The sequence below is a fragment of the Pavona decussata genome, unplaced genomic scaffold (assembly GCF_977016875.1).
Source record: "Pavona decussata unplaced genomic scaffold, jaPavDecu1.1 SCAFFOLD_180, whole genome shotgun sequence".
Lineage (NCBI taxonomy): Eukaryota > Metazoa > Cnidaria > Anthozoa > Scleractinia > Agariciidae > Pavona > Pavona decussata.
Window position 1 is genome coordinate 1,552,602 of NW_028145590.1, and position 17,875 is coordinate 1,570,476.

Here is a 17,875-nt window from a genome sequence, read left to right on the forward strand (position 1 = left end):
TGGAAGCAAGGCTGATGTAAAGTACTGAATTCTTGGCGTTTCTTTGGCTTCTCTGTTTAGTTTCTTACTTTCTATCATTGGAGCGCATAATATAGTGCCTTTGAATATAAAAAGTCACGTGACTGTTTTGTCTTTGAGGAACAGCAGAGCATCAGCAACTGATTACATGGTTAAGATTCCTTTTCGGAAAGTACTTGGATGCTAAATGACTTGAAATGATTTTTGACCATTCTCTGACTGAATTCTGATTTTAAGTTATTAGAAATATTCACCCAGAAACACATATTAACGCATGCACAAAAAGTACCACATTGGAACTATGCATGAAATCGAGGCTGAGATACATTATCGAGTTACTTACGTGTAATTGATATGATGTGCTTGCCAAAATGTCAAGATCTGGCTTTATATGACTTGTAGTCTTGGGAACTGTTTAAGTTAATTTCCCTTAAAACTGCCGAAGGCACTTCAAGAAAAGGGGCTGGAATTTGTGCTCCGTTGGAAGCTTCAGAGGCTGCAGGAACAGTATTTGCACAGTGTACAGTGTGTGAAGGTACAGTATTTATCCCACTATCAACCCCGAGTTCCTCATTTGTTGGAGCTGCACAAGAGAGAGCTGTTGCAAGGAACGAATTGTGTGCACTTGTGGAGCTTAGCTTTTAATCTATATTTTCCAAGAACAAGGTCCAGCAGTTGTAAACAGACCATCTCACAGTTCTGGAGGACATGCAACGCCATTCTTTTCAAACTGTGTACAAACACTGTTTGCGATATCGGGAAAAGCAAGAGGTCTGTCATAAGAAATGCAAAGCCCACGCCAAACATAGCATTGAAAAGACGTCGCTTCATTGTTGCTCCATAAATCTTTAAGGCATAGATTAGGCGGAGGAAGGGACATTCCTTTCTCTTGCGTGGCGGAAACTACACTGCAGAAGAGGGATTTTGATCGCTTGAGATGCTGTTAAAGATGAAAAGATGAGAGAGGGTCATACCAGCTTAATTTGAGTCACTCTCTACAGGCCGGGCTACGTAAACTTCCTTGTCCTTTTAAAAATTTGCACGCGCGCACGACCTATGTTGTTAGTGGTTATGAAACAAAGAAGACCTCATTAATAAAACATGACTGTCACTACCTATTTCTAGCGAATTTTGGACATGCTTTTATAAGCAATGTCATTGTGGCCTTGTGGTAAAGCTCACGCCTGGAACAGATGTACGACGGCCTTATATCTGCCGTCGTTTAAATTAAGTAACTTCCGAGGGGCTTGGTTCAAGCCCCGTGCAGTCCGTAAATTTTCCTTTTGTTCATTTCTTTTTTTTTTTTTTTTTTATTTTTAAGCAAATTTCTAAGCTCGAATTCATGGTTTGCAATGTTTTAATCAAGGACATTTTTTTTTCGTTTTTTGTTTTCTTTTTTGTTGTTGTTGTTGTTGTTGTTGTTTAAACAGGCAAACAACAGTGCGCGAAGGATACGAAGAAATTGAATTGTCTTGAGCCTAAATTGACAGCTACAAGCACTAGAAATAAGTTTTACGGATCAATCTTGGTGCACTAAAGAAAATGCTTGATTTCTATTTTGTTCACTCCAGTTTTCATTATATTTCATCCGATTTGAACAAGTACGGTTAAATATAATCACAACTGTTAATTGCTTTCAAAGGAAGAATCAAGGCCAAGTTGTTCAAAGCCCGATTGAGCTGATCTTAGGCTAACTTGAACTTTGATTATAGTTTAATTACTAATCAATGAAGATTTTTCAAGAACATTTTTGTTCCTCCGTTTTAACTTAAGGTTTTCTTAACCACAAGCTTAACCCTATATATCTAGGCCGCAGGGAGGGTGAGGGGGTGGGGGTGGGGTGAATCTTCCCGCGGCAACTTTGAACCTGAATAACTTTTGTAATAGTGAGTAAAGGCTCTGAAACGTCTGGACTTTGTCTGAAATTTATTTGGAAAAATTGATGTGGTCGGTTAGTGTTGATTGACATAAATGTTACCATAGTAACCAATTTTTGAAGGCTTTTTTTTTTCAGAAAAAAGAAAATCCCTTTTTAAAATGAAGAAAAATCACCTTTTGTACCTTTAACTTTTATGTTTTCGCTCATTTGAATATTTCTTTATTAGTTTTTATAACTTTTCGTTCAATTTTGGCGCTCGCCTGAAGTTATAGATGGTGGATCCAAGTTGGCGTCATTTGACAATCATGACATAATCTCTTCGTCATAGGACGTCATTGCTTCACGTTATGGACCTCAAAGGAGACATCTTTGGACGTACTATATATCCTCGAAGTCTCACCGTCATAGCGTTTATACAAGTTATGAAGGGAGGGCGGAATCCCTCCCCCCCTCCCACCCCCTCCTCGGCCAAGCTCAATAAGGCCAAAAAAGCCAGGTCTAGAAAGTGTTGAAATTAACTTTTGTATTTCTATGAGCTTTTAAAATGTGGAGACATTAATCTATGCCTAAGTCACAGATCATTCTTGTTTTACTTTTTTGTTTGTGTTTTTTTTTAACTGGTCTTTTGTTGATCTGAGAGTGGTCTTTTGATCTATGGCCAAAGTTTTTTTTTCATTGGTTTCCAATGAACAGAGGTTAATTAGCAACGGTAAGGCACTAGTCAGACACTCCATAGCGAAAATTAAGGGATATTGAACTACTCAATCTTACAAGTCAGTCTAGGCGAACTTAGAGAAAGAAAATCTGTTAGAGCGTGCTTCGAAGGAAATCAAGAATCAATTCTTAAGGGCTGATATATTGGTTATTCCGGCATTCTTTGTCAACATCTCAAGAAGAAAACCTTTCCCTTTTCTGTAAAATACCTTTTGTTATAGGAAAACAGTCAAGACGGACATTGAGCTTCTTAGCTGACTGCAATTTTCAAACGTAACAGATCGTAATTTACATAATTCGAAATATTTCAAAATGGCAAGCCGTCAGAACAATAATTCTCTTTGACTTTCGAGAAGGCTTGCCTTGTATGCGAAATTTTTATTTCAAAACGATCCACTATCAGGTCAGAAAAAAAAAACTGTTGTGGTCCTCCTTAAAGTGGATGCCGTCGGTTTTCATCACTTTCTAGCACTTATACTTTGATAGATCAATACAACCACTCTTTATCAGTTGGCACAACAATAATGAGAACAAGTTATGGTCATTTTAGAAAATTTAAGGTGGCTTTGAGCCCCTCCCATATAACTTTTTTAACTTTGCAAAAGGTGGTATCTGAACATGTTGATAACAGATCCATAATAAACAATGAGGGTCACCGAGTTCGTTTTTGAGTTATAACCACTTAAAGGTAAAATTATGGGTGTTTTAATCAGATTATACTGTTCTTATGGTAACATATTTTTTTCGAGGAAATGACCATAACTTGTTCACCAATGCTTCGGAATGTTTTTGATACCATTATTGTTGTATCAACTGATAAAGAGTGGTTGTATTGATCCGTCAAAGTAAACTTTGACTTAGTTTTGAGATGATTTGAAAAACCCGAAATTTAGGGGTTCTTTTCGTGGAGCTGACCTGTTGCCATGGTAACCACTATTATACACCAACAACAAAGATTTTTTGTAATCTTTCATCCTTTTCACAAACAACTACAACAATGAAAAATCCCTTACGAGCCCCCCTTAACCTATTAAGCCCCAATATAGTGATCAGCATCTGATTTCTCCTTATAACATGATCACTGAACCCAACATGCAGGTCACGAGAATAAATGGAGTGATCACCAAAGAAAAAATGTCTTGATATTTTATTAAATTTGTTTGAGGTTGAATTCTGCCAACTAGTAACAGGAGAAAAACATGGAGAAAGACGAGGAGAATTTGCATGTTTGATATCGGGCCTAGCATGGGGTAAACCGCCGCAGATTCATTGTATAATGTCAAAGTGCTTACCTTTGCAGTAATTGCAGTTTTTTATCTTAGTTTGTTTCTGTCTTCACATTTTCATTTGCAATTTACTGAATTAGGGGGTCTGAGAATGCAAATGATCTCGTTAGTAATTTCTGTAGAAGAACCTGAGTATTTACGCCACGCTTCAAACTGTGAAAATGTCAATATTAACTCAGGCATCAATTTGGCAAACGAGGATATAAGGAAATATTTCCGCCAAGCTCGTTACTTTAATTGTACATTCACTACTGTCATACTAACCTTCTTCAAAAAGCGGCGAGCGTGAATAGAGTGTGAGTCGCAAATTGTATGTCTAATTAATGTATGGGGCTGTGCAGAAATCTCGCCACGGTAAAATTTTGTTCATAACGGAACAGTCTGTAATTCTTTAAACTTTCCAAGTAACACTACAAGTACTACTAAGAACGAGACCTAGTTTTAATCCATTTTGAGTAGTTGAGGAGTTTCAATCGACGTTTTCAACGAGCAAGAAGCCAACGCACATGTTAAGTCGGCACTGAACGTATCCATGGTTTGTTTCTAGCGTCCACACAAACCCGAAGTAATATTTTTTTTTTTTAAATACGACTCACCATTAGCGTGTACTTCTTTCTATGATTAATGATTGCACCTTCGCATTTCATCATATTTCTTCATTAAAGAGGACCGTCAAACCGCTCTTTCAACGGATTTCTTAGAAGTCCAAAATCTACATGTGAAGCTAGTTATGAATATGGATTACAAACTGAAACCAATCACTGACAGCGAAATTTGCTCACATCTGAAAAAAGAAACATACCGCACGTGCTAGCAAAGTGCGCATGCAAAATAGAAAATATTTTAGGGAAACATTTTTAGGTATATAAAGATGATCACCTTTGCTTTGCGTCAGAGACGTAGTAAAAAATCCTATCCAGCCGTATCCGTTTCCGTTTGTAAAGTGTATTGTAAACAGTCATCCGCAATTTTTGTGTAAACCCACATATGACTGTAATACGCATCTGATCATTGAGTAGAAAGCCGTCAAGGCGCGTAGCACCGAGTTGGCTATAAGATTATGGCCACTCGCTCGCTTTTTTAGCCACATTGAACTCGTATTCAACAGGCGCGAGTAAAATAACTGTTTTAATAATCATTCCTTAATTGCTGCATTTTGTAAACCGACTGGTTCTGGTCAGCCAGTTCTGAAACACTGGAGGAGAAAAAAGCTTATCACCCTGCGCGTTGCGTCTCCTCGCGGGGATGGGGGATTCCGCGCGCGCACGTGTTTAAAGCAGAGTGAGTCTGTACAGATACGATAGGAGTCGTTGGGTGTACCCACGGAGCCTTCTATTTTCCTTGCGCGAGGCGATTTTCGCGCGCTATCGTGTTATTCCTGAGACTATTCCAAGTCTACTGAAGCCTGAAAGCGACGTGTAAATTGGACTCGACAACGTGTTGTTGAGTTTTCAATCGAGAACATTCTAGAGTCTGCTTCGCGTTTCTCGCCAGAGAGTAACTCTCGCGGTATTCCGATTTCCAACGCAGTAGAATTCGAACAAATGAATGTAAATATATGAAACATATATTTGAACTGCGGATGAAAGATCAAATAGAAGAAAGATCCTCGCAGTCTATTAGTACGAAACTTAAGCAGTTGCGAAAAGAAAGCCTGAAAGAAAAATTCGAACAGAAAGTTCAAATAAACATACCTCGGGCAATGTTTAACGTCCACAATTACTTTTTCCACTCTTTTCAAACTCAAAGTTTCTGGATTCAACGACGAACTTGATACCTACTACTGAGGCCTCCTTTGTCACATTACAACAGCAAGCTGCTTAAACCTTAAAGTTTAATTACGTCATTACAACAGACCAATCAGGTGACGTTCTTAAAATAGCCACGCAGTATGACCACGCGCTAAAATTATATATAAACAAAATTATCCTTGGAAGAGACCCATATATGGGGTATATGTTCTCTAACCTCATCCTCTCTTGGTTAGTTGCATGACTTCATTTTGGTAGGATTAGTCATTTTGCAAGGACAGAATTGGAAAAACCTGCCACATATTGTTGAACTACCAACGACTGGGCCTCCTTTCTGATATGTAACTATTTTGATTTTATTTTAAGTTATACAGGGCGCTTCTGAAAACCACCTTTAGTGAAGTAGGCCTTCTCGTGAAGGTTTAATATCATTATTATCAATTAAAGATTAGCATTAAAGTGAAATGTTTCCAGCAACAATACAAAGTACTGCATAAATGTCTCGTCGATTAGAAATTTGGCTAATACAATGACTGATATGGCCACCTCACATTAGCCAAGCAGTATATCCCTCCGTGTAATCACTAAGGCAAAAAAGATAATTCACTGTACTTTCCTGTTATGGCTATTCACTCGAATTCGGGGATAACTGCGGGAAAGTTAAATTCAGTAAAACTTGCCAAATGAATCTCTTATTCAGAAATTCCCCTTTAAGAACGAGCGTTTGATAGATTCAACATGACGCCCAATACTACTGTATCAACTAAATACAAAGTCATCTACAAAGTCAGTTTAAACAAAGCTTTCATAAGGAACATTCACAAATGAGACTTTGAACACTGTAAATTTATTTTTGTCATGTCATGTCTAACTGGCAAAATGAAAAGTGCAAGTTCTCACCTGCGTCCAAACCCGTGCCCTTCCAGATTTCCGGTTGGAAAGCTCTACTACTGAGCTAAGGAAGACCAGTGATTATGTCGCAGTTAGAACACACAGCAAACAAGGAACAGTTTCTACCCACATCACGTAGGTAGTCAGTCCAATATATGCAACAAATCTAATAATAATAAAAATAATAATAATAATAATAATAATAATAATAATAATAATAATAATAATAATAATAATAATAATAGTAATAATATCAGTGAAATAGGCATGACATAAATAGCCATATCACCGTCGTACGCGGGAATAGGAAATTTCTAGTCCCCAACGGTAATTAAACCCGTGACCTTCTAGATTACCCGTGGGAATTGTCTATTACTGAGCTATTGTAGGAAGGTCATTTAGTTGGGGGTTATGGGGCATACGCGACGACCTGTATCATACAAGGTACAATCACCCCCCACCCCCCCTTTCCCGTCCTTACTACTATGAGACACCACGAACGAGCCCCAATGTGTGACAAGACTGACCGCACCCCAAAGTGAGTCATTGTGCTTTATTTGTCACATCGGATAACACTACAAAGTATTTTTAGATTTCTTGCTATCAAGTTTATTTCCGTGTTCAGTGAGGGAATTTTCTTTATCAATACTTCTCTTTTATGTTGGCTTATTATAGCTACATTTATTTTATTTAGAAATACATATAAATATAATGCGAGATTTCTTGAATTGTTTCAAAATGTTGCGTCTACGACCCTTTAAACGAAGTTATTAGGCAATCCGTTTTTGCAGGAAAATATAACGATAATTAAAAAATAATAGTAATAGATAATGTTTAAAAAAAAAAAATATGAGTACCAAATGGTGAGACTGAAGTTTGGGTCTCTCGTCTCATAAATGGTGATTTGCGTCAGAAATTGTCAATTGTTTTGTGGGTGACCCAAAATAGTTGTTTCCAAAAGTTTCGGAAAGCAATACCAGGACACAGTATCAATATTAAAAATATTTATATATATATATTTTTTTTAGTAAATGTCCAGGGCCCAGTTGTTCAAAGCCCGATTAAGCTAATCCTGGATTAACGTGAACTTTGATTCGAGTTTAATTACTAATCGCTAAAGATTATTCCAAAAGATTTTTGTCCCTCAGTTTTGGCTAAGACTGTTCTTTACCTTAAGCTTGAAATTAGCCTTTAAAACCACTTTTAAAGAGCGAGATGAAAACCTCGGTTAACTTTTAATCGTAGATTAGCGTTAATCGGCTTTCGAACAACCCGGCCCTGGTTAAAAAAAAAAAATCAATCTAAACAAAAAAATATACGCTTAAACTTTAACTGAAAACAACATTGTTTCTCACGATACCAACACGTTTAAATGACAAACATGATAACACGGTAATATTGATGTACCACTGTTTCGCTTGAAAGTTCCCTAGCAATTGAATGGCTCCAAGATTTGCCGTGAATGATTATATCATTATCACTGAACTAAAATATATCCCATTACTTTAATGCGTTTCTCTCCATTGTCGCTTGACGAGATTGCTTCATTGCCACACGTGTTGGAATCATCGTGACGTCCTCCTAGACTATCCGGTACCAAATCCGATTTTGGAATCACAGGTGTGACAGTCGTTTTCGTTGTTTGCAAGGAAACCGGTTCTTGCTTTAGCATGGCGAACATCACCACTCTGAACGTTGAACCCTTCTTTGTTGCAGTTCATCTGCAAAGATGCCTGCGGACCAATTAGACTCTTCCATGTGTCACGACCCAGTGATGTTGGCCGGTAATTGCCGTCAGCAATCAGAGAAGAAAGAGAGTTAGCGGTTATGTTGATGACGTGGAACTTAATCTGACGGCCAAACTTCATACCAAGACATATTTTGGAGAAGGGTGTGTTCCAGTAGGTTGGCAACTTGGTCTCTATTTTGTCAAACCCAGTTTTACCTCCTGCAAGATTGTAGGCCACTCTGTTGCTCCAAAGAATAGAGTTGGCATGGAAAGTTCTCTGAAATTCGAAAAGGAATGACCAATCATTTTAATTACCCTAGGGTGTGTTTATGAAAACAATTTTCTGACCCAATAGTAGTTGTCCTAGTCGTAGAAGTGGTATACTTGATTAACGTGGTATACTTAATTAAATCTCCTTTAACCAAGGCAGTCACGTGTTTTTTTCTTATTTTCGCGAATTTGCGCAAACTTGCTTCACAGAATTATCCCTTCTCTTAAAAGTTATTATAGATTACAAAGCCTAGCAGGCTTCAAACGGAAAAGATTGGGAAACTGTTAAAAGGAAGATATCCTTCCGATATTTCCGATGGACAATTGTATTAACAGCCATTTGGAGGACGATCAGCTGCCCTAAGGCAGTTAAACCAAGAAGTATGCCGACCAAAACAAAAACTATTTGCCTTCTTATGTTCTTCTAGACCGAAGTACGATAAATTCAACTAGCACCCAAGCTTAATTGCGCTGCTAGTACCAAAAGGAACCCGTCCAGGTGTTTACACGGTGACAGATCCATTTGGGACCGAAACGGTTCCAAAACTGGACCTGCTTTTTTGGAGGTCCAGTTATCAGACCTAATCGGGGACGGACTGACGGTACTGTAAGCAGGTCCCGTGTGAACAAAAAGCCTATCCGTCACGATTTTTAGATTAGAACCATTTGGAACCGGTCCCGTGTGAACATAGCCACAAATCAATGATCCAAGATCACTCAGATCATGCTACATCAAAGGAACCGACGAATCCTTGGCCAGAGTGGATTCGTCGGTTCCTTTGTGATCTAGGATCATTGATCCTAATCTGGATCATCCCAAAGGAACATACCCTAAGATAGGTAACACTCCTAATTCAACCTAAATATTGCATCTTGCACAGTTTTCGCAATCTTTTTCAACCAAGTTAGTCACGTCTTTTTTTTTTTTTTTTTCCTTATTTTTGAGAATTTGCGCAACGGTGCCTCGCTCTGCGTGAGGAAAGTCTTTGGTATTAAAAATCAAAGGAAAGGACCTAGGTTTCCTAGGGGTATGTCTTCCATATTCAGTAGTGAAGGGTGTGAACCAGGATTAGACTTTAGTTACATTTCAGATCTATCTATCGATGCATTTATCCATCCATCCACATAATGGTTTGTCTATCAATTTGCACATATTTGACTATCTATTCAGTGATTTGAAATAATCCAAATAGATCATCCTTTTTAGATACACATTGGTGTCAATAAGCGTTGATTTAGGGTGCGATACAAGTTAACATTCTTCAATTACTTAGGTCCTATGATCCGATATTTGGTTTTAGAGAGTAATTGCTTAGATTCCTTGTTTATTTTGCTGCTGTATTTTCTTTGGGGGGAGGGGGGATCCAGAAATCCAAGATGAAGGATCCAATATGGCCGTCATTTGGCAATCATGACCTAATTTAAATACCACGTCATATGACGTCGTATGACCTCAAGGGAGACATCTTTAGACGCGCTATTTATCTTTTAAGTCTCGTTATCATAGCTTTTATACTTCTGAAGTTATGGAAGGGGGGCCGAATCCGCCCCCCTCTCCGGCCCCAGAAGGCAAAGAATACCCGTGTTGGGTTGTTGTTCATAGAGACACATTTCCCAGCTTGATTACTTTAAATATACCACAATAAGATGTTATCAAACTTCAGAAAAAACTATACTATAGGACGTATCTACAAACCCTATTCAGAAGGAAACAATAGTTTACATGCTTTTGTGGTTATCTACAGTTCAGTCAGAATACTTCGCGTGAAATTCCTCTCATTTTGAAGACTGGTTATCGGAAGGTTATCTCAAAAAGACAAAAATTGACTAAATAATTATGGTCACACCGGACGTTAGAATACAGCTTTCAGCTAGCAATGACGTCTTAAATTAAGTGAACCTGTCAACCCAACGATGTATACCTTTGAACCGTCAGTCTTCATGGCCATCATCCATCCCCCATCTCCACATCCAAAGTTTCCCATATGACAGTAAACAGGAATCCTTTGTGAACCAAATATCAGCGTATACACTTTGCTCTTAGACGTACTATTTAGAGAGGAGAGTTAACCTAATTAAACAGAATTCTAAAATTCTCAATAATATATTTTGCTTAACAATACGATTTCGCATACCATAGTTTTACCCTTTTATAATTATATCCTTTGTGTTTAATCAAACTGAAATCCGCACCTTGTTAGCGTAAAATATATAAAAGAAGTTGTTTATTTATTAGCTTGCCATAGTACATTACAGAAATGTAAAATACAGTGTTTTAAAATAACAATTATTAGCGTTGCATATTGTTACAATTTGTTATTGTCTTTAAATATATGCAAAGATAAAGAAATAAAGTAAATATGAATGGCTAGGAGATCTTCAAAAGCAACAAAGCTACTAGGAGGGAGGTCTGATGGTTTTATACACGGCTAGGAAAAAGGACGTTTTTTAACAGCGTCATTAAATTTGAATTAGGGAGAAACGAAGAATCGGTGGAGGAGCATGGAGCTGAACTCTTTATTCAGTAGACTGGATCGGAAAAGTGCACGAAAACAGTCTCAACGTAGTGCCTCTCTGACGATTGAGAGGAAAGATGGCCCTCCATCTACCCGAGAGGCACCAGAAGATGCTCCTGCATTTGCTTTGTCATAAAAGACCAAAATAATATTTATTAAAGTGTCTCAGTCAGTCAGTCAGGTAACAGTCATTTGAATAATTTGAATGCTATATATGTAAGATACAAAAGAAAAGGTTTTACTTATTACAAGAGCATGACTTACATAGTTCAAAAGTAAAAGAAATGCTGTTTGGCCATTTTTCTCCGTTCTTTTTTTATTGTTGTTGTTTTTTTTAACTAGTGCGTGGTATTGAAATGAATATTGCAATCAACAATTCACCACTGAGGTGAAAAAAATACTGTCAAAACAAGTTTTGGAAACTTAAGAGTGTTGTCCTTCGCTTAAATGACCGTTTCTTTACAACAAGGTAAATGCTGCAGAATCTTGTGGTTTTTAAGTTTACTGTAATTTGGGAAAATCATTCGTAAAACATGCCACTTATTAACCAGGGCTGCAAATAACAGTCTGTCATCAGACATGGAGACCAAAACTTGCCGATGTCCAATGAAATCCCAACTGCAGCTGGAGGCAGACATGATGTCCAGACAATGTTTTTTTTTATGATGATGATGATGATGATGATGATGATGATGATGATGATGATGATGATGATGATGATGATGATGATGATGATGATGAATAATTTCACTCAGGAAGTAGAGCTCAAGTTAACATTATATTGTCATGTCCGACCACATTTCTGTTTTGTCCAACGAAAAAGGGTGACTTAATAGGACATGTCCTTTTAGGGAAAAAAATTGTAGCCCTGTTATCCGTGTGGAAACTGAACAAATTGAACTTGTGATCAGAAAAATACATATAAAAAGCTTTAAAATTACGCAATTTTTTTTACTTCATATGCACTTTAAGTTTCACAATGGAGGTGCACAGTAATCATATGAAGAAAACAATTCCGATATACATTTTTTCAGTTGGGGTTTCTTTTTTTGTTACTGTTCAATGCAGTTTAAAAAAATTATCCATGCAGTTTTAAATTTTTTATGAACTGATAGAAAGTAGTTTACAAAAAATCAGAGAATGCCATCATAGTTATTGTAGCATTTAAAAAGTTTAAATCATAACAACAATAATATTGAATCTCAATGTGCTTTCTTACACATAGCTTGGAGAAAAGTAATATGAATAAATGAATATATTATCAAACCAACAATAGTATACTGTTAATTTGCTAGACGGTGTAGAGGTAAAATTATATTTGACAGTTTTTATTACCAAATTGAACAATGAAATAAAATATTTTAAAAGTTATTGGTTACTTTAAAGATCTATACTATTTATAATATCCGTTATATGTCTAATTATGTTTTTATATTTTTATATCCAATCGAACAATGAGATGAATAAACTATTTAAAAAGTAATTGGCAGGTTTGCTGATCTCAGCAAACGTATTCAATACTGAGAATTTCATCATGTTTGCTATACAGAGCAAAGTTGGTCGATGCTTTAGAGTTTGCTCACATTTACTATACAAAGCAAACTGGATCAAACTTTGGATTTTGATTTTTTCTTATTTGAACAAACTTATTCAATACTAAGAATTTGATCACATTTGCTATACAGAACAAGCCTATCAATACTTAAAAGTTTGATCACATTTACTATACAAAGTAAACTTGATCAAAATTTGGATTTTGATTATATTTGCTTTTCTGAGCAGTCGTATTCAATACTAAGAATTTGATCAAATTTGCTACACAGAGCGAACTTGTACAATACTAAGAATTTGCCAGCAGTAATACCAGCCTACGAGTTTGATCACGTTTGCTGGCCCAAGTAAACACTTCAAATTTACGCTTTTGAGCACATTTGCAACGCTTTGTAAGCTTGCTGGTAATAATAAGTTTGCATGTTTTTACATCGGAAGCAAACGTTGTGCAAAAAAGCAAATCTGCTCATTAATTTGCCTCGTACGTAAACAGGCCTCAAAGAAACACATTTGCATCCGCATCCGCATTTGCTCCATGGGCAAATGCAAAGAAAAATCATAGCTGCACAAGACTTTTGCACAAGAGAGAAAATCTTAAACAAATGTGGCATTTACCACCATTGCTATGGGTAACAAATGTGGTGTAAAATCGATCTGTGCTCTTTGACAAACTGAGGCAAATATGTGCAAATGTGGTATTTGCTTCAGTTTTGCTATAGATTTGCTACCTGTGTAAATCCATTTTTTCGTCTAGAGTCAAGATACTTACTTGTCTTTTTCATACTGTTCCTTGCATGAAGAGACGGGAGCAGCTGCAAACAGAATCGATCATATTAGGCTCCAATAAGACGCACACTGGTCTGTCTGATAAGCAAGCAGCTGGTTTTAATTAAATCCTATTTGTATTCAAAATGACTTCAAACCATGAAACTAATACCTGGTGGTTGCACAGGCGGCAAGGTGGGAGTAGAGGTCTTGTTGACCATTGCTATAAGATTTTCCAACTTTTTTTTCTAAGATCTTCATAGGAGCGAACGTTTCGTTCACCAGAGCAATAAGGTGTTCCAATTTCCCTTCTAAGGCCTTTACGGGAGCGGACGTTTTGTTGCATAGTTCCATTAGATCGCCTTCCAATTTCCTCTCTAGTGTCTTGATGGCATCGGTGACTTGTGAATTCTGGCAATTCACACTGCACTGGCAGTGGCAGTTATTAACGGGCGGCTTATTGCAATTTCCAGCAGGAGAAGATTGGTGGTTACTTGCGTTAAACGTGGGCAAAGGTTTTGCGGCATTCATAGCAAAGAACGTAACGATTGGTCCGAGGAAGACAAATGGCGAACGCATTATGACAAGTGGAGTTGGAAACAATTAATGATTATTGCCTTTCAAATTCGTTTGACCTAGTAGCGTAATACAGCCCCCCTCTAAGTCACCGAAGTGTTTAGTTTCTAAGCTTCTGTTTGATTCACAATAGATTTCTGCATACGAGGATGAGGCTGTCCACTGACCACGAAAACTGATGGCGCAGTGAAAGCTGTTGCTTTTGAAACGGGAAAATAGTTATTTAGATATACTTTCGTCAAATATGGTAAATTTGTACTCAAAATAAAAACAGGGAGACCCAAAGAAAAAAAAGAGAGAGAAAATTCCATGTTCCATGGAACGTGTACAGACGTTTTATTTGTACACCATTGAAGAGAATCAAAAGCTATTTGAAATCAATATCGCGGAAGGAAATATTCCTTGCTAACGTAATATACACTCTCAAAATTAAAATATTATGTTTCTGATACATTCAGTTAAGAAGAGCTGACAATCGTTTACTTAATATGTGCAATTTCGAGTTTCCTCGGACAGACATTACCGAAAAAGGCGAACTCCTAAAGTTGTTTTGAGCTGTGCAAGCTAATAGATACAGAAATTGTCAAAAACACAAAAAAAGAAATAGAAATATCTCCCGAACAGGAAGACACCGAGAATACAATGTTCTGCAGTTCCCTCGGTGATTTACACCATGTGCATGTCCTTGTTGGATAACACAAACAAGACCGAGCTTTAGGAAACGTACGTTATAGAGAGGTCGGCGGTTTGGTCTCTTGAGTATCCCACCCATGCTATCCTCCATCAAGATTACATGCATTTCTCTTTGACTTTTTGCCAAGAAAATTGAAGGAGGTAAGCTGTCATCAGACCATCGTGTGTTAAAATGCCGGGATCCACTACATAGAGGGCGTTCTGGACATTGATGTGTTGCTGTTCAGAGTATATTCAACGGAGATTTTCTACAACATTTTTGATACTTTTACTTTTATCGCATGGCTACAATACTAGGGCCGGATAAGTCATTTTGCTCAACTCAGTTAAAATTTTAAATTGCCTGTGTAAACTAGTGATTTCAGCGCGGTTTATCCCCGCGATGTGGTAGGAGTGTTTCCAACAAATTTGAATTGATGCAAATTTGCTGTATTTGTCAGAAAACAAAAAGCAATTACGGGCTGAGATTGCAGGTGGTTTTCGTGGGCAATTTGAAGTCGCAACCTTGCTCAAAAAAAAGTTGAGTTTAATGCGACAAAAGCTGTGTTTGTCACATAACATTGCATTCAAGTTTTTGAAAGAAATGTCAAAGACCATACAATAATAATAATAATAATAATAATAATAATAATAATAATAATAATAATAGTAATAATAATAAAATAATAAAATCTTTATTACAAAACCTCAATTAAAATCCTATTTACAATCAACTTGCTGTTACAAAAAATCCAATCAATTCATCGAAACACTATTCATTCACAAATTCTAAAAAAAGAAGTAACTTAATCTTACATAAAAGAAGAGGAAATAGATATAATTAATAATAATAATAATAATAATAATAATAATAATAATAATCATCTTTTTATTAAAAGATATCCAGACAAAATTGCTATTAAAAAGTTAAAAGTAGAAAAAAGAACTATTAGAACCTATTTACAATTCATTTCAATTAAAAAAGAGACAATTTTTAAACACAACAGGGCTATTTTCAAGCACAATTTTTTGCATATCTAGTTTTGTATATGTAAATAAGAAATTCACCTTTCGGGCTGCCAAGCATATTATTTTATTCATAAACTATCTATCATTAAGGTTACTATGGGAATAAACTAGTTCAAATTTAATTGTGGGGTATAAAGAATTGATGCAGTTCGCGAAAGATTTCACTGCAGGGAGCCCTTGCTGTCAGAGATAAAAATATTGTTACGATATGTCTACCATTAGGAGGGTTTAATAGGGTTGCAAAATTAAGCTGTTTTGGTCTATTTCACCCATGGCTACATCCACAATATCTGCATGTACTCTTGAGTCCCATGAATGTACCATGGATCTTAAGATAGTTTTTATTCCCTTGAATAATGAATGATTACTACTTTTAAGACAGATTTCTACGGCCTCCAAAACACAGCCGTTGGACCGGTATTATGCCCTCAACTGCATCAAGTGCCCCGCTTCCCCTTATACTCTTTGGAAGGCGATTCACCATATAGCAGGTAATCTCTTGTGAATCGCCACCCAAAGTGGAATAGGATGGTTATCCTAAGGAAATGAGGCAATAAGTTTCCTAAAAATCCCTGCCTCCCTATACTGACTACAAATTAATTTTCTCTGTGCGATTTGCCCGTGCATCGCTAATCGGCTGGGGGAGTAGTGATCTGATTCTAAGTTTAGAAAATCTGTTGCAATTGTCTCGCAGGACCTAGCCACTGATTAGGTCTATAGAAATGTATATTGCTGGCGTGGTTGGTTAGGTGGCCAAGTGGTTAAAGCATCAGACCGGTAACGTATATGGTTGCACAAAGGTTTCAGAAGGTTTTGTTTTGTTTTGTAATTAACCCTATCTACACCGGGGCGGGAGGAGGGGGGATTCTCCCTGCAGATACTTTGAACCTGAATAACCTTTTTTAATATTTGAGAGAACGCCCTGAAACTTTTTTAGAAATTTATCTGGGAAAAAAGTGTTTGACCAATTTTCGACAGGCAGATTTTTTCTATTTTTTGAAAATCCCTTTTTAAAATGAAGAAAATCGCTATTCTTACCGTAACCTTAAACCTCATACTAGTGTTCCTTTATTGAGTTGATCGCTTTTTGCTTAATTCTAGCGCTTTCCAAAATTTCAAGATGGTGGATCCAGGATGGCCTCTATTTGGCAAACATTACGTAATTACCACGTGAAATGACGCAACCTCTCTGTGTTAAGAACCTCAAATGTAACATCTTTGGATATGCTATTCAACATTCAAGTCCCACTGCCATAGCGTTTATACTTGCCAAGTCATGACGGGGGAGGGGGGGGGGGGGATGCCCCCGACCCACAGCCAGCCTCCGCAGACAAAAAATCCGATCTAGATAGGACCGATGGAAAATAAAGCTACTTGAAAGGTTTGACAGATCGCGATATGATTGCCAAGCGAGACAAAATCGCCACACATTCGTTTTTCACAATACAAGTAGCGTCAAAACAGTCGATTATCAAGTCCGTTTGTGTGTCGAGTTTTGGAGCCATATTAACTGGGACAAAATGGAGTGGGATTAAATCAGAGGTATAATTCTGCAGAGAAAACAAGTCTCGCCTAAAGGTGCGCCCCTTTTCAACGCTAGATTAAGTAATTTTCTTGTAACATTTGTAGTACAAAAGGTAGCTCAAATCTTGAGATCCGATTTCAATTTTCGATACAGTTACCTTTCTTCCCTCAGAGCAGATTTAAAAATAGTTGGAATTTCTTGGCAGCCTAGAAAAGCCTGTGCCTATATGTTTTCTCTAGCCGTGATGATCAATAATTACGTGACTTACACGTGGCCACTTAATTTCCGTTTCGCTCTGCGTCGAGGACAACAACTGTTTCAGAGCAAGAGATTAAAGAGTTTAACAATCTTTCTAGCGCGATATCATTAGGGCGGGAGAAGTCTAAGGAGGAACAGTAGTTGCAGAGCTGTAGAAACGACATTAAAAGTGTATTTTCAGGTGAACGGTAGCTTTTTGTGAATTGAAAAGAAATGTGTATGTATGTTTGTGCTTGCCGTACAATAGACCATTTTACAGTTGTTGCTGTGTTACCTGGCTCATGGCTGGAAGCGAGGCTGCCGGTGACCTTGTTTTGACACAAATCTCTTTACTTTTTTTATGCAAATGCAGGCTAGTTTGCATCACAACAACACAATTCACATCATAAAAACAGTGAGATCTGTATCAATACAAGGTCACCGGCAGCCTCGCTACTATTAATAG

The 17,875-nt window shown here is 37.2% G+C and overlaps 1 protein-coding gene across 1 annotated transcript; it reads right to left on the minus strand.

Moving 5' to 3' along the window:
• Positions 1-7,833: 7,833 nt before the first annotated feature.
• Positions 7,834-14,206, minus strand: LOC146463177 (putative skeletal organic matrix protein 5). The gene is made up of 4 exons (XM_085084798.1): positions 13,543-14,206; positions 13,375-13,417; positions 10,461-10,587; positions 7,834-8,545 (listed from the first exon to the last, which is right to left on the minus strand). Exons 1-4 carry the CDS (start codon positions 13,589-13,591, stop codon positions 8,126-8,128), a joined length of 639 nt encoding a protein of 212 aa, XP_084940924.1. The 5' UTR covers positions 13,592-14,206; the 3' UTR covers positions 7,834-8,125.
• Between the last annotated feature and the right edge of the window lie 3,669 nt (positions 14,207-17,875).

Excerpts from the sequence above, each read along its gene's own strand:
- LOC146463177 (XM_085084798.1), bottom strand. The coding sequence starts at position 13,591 with ATGGTCAACAAGACCTCTACTCCCACCTTGCCGCCTGTGCAACCACCA. Across the intron at positions 10,588-13,374 it reads GAACAGTATGAAAAAGACAA|TACGTCTAAGAGCAAAGTGT; the intron begins GTAAGTATCTTG and ends CTCTCTAAATAG. Across the intron at positions 8,546-10,460 it reads TGAAGACTGACGGTTCAAAG|AGAACTTTCCATGCCAACTC; the intron begins GTATACATCGTT and ends TTCGAATTTCAG.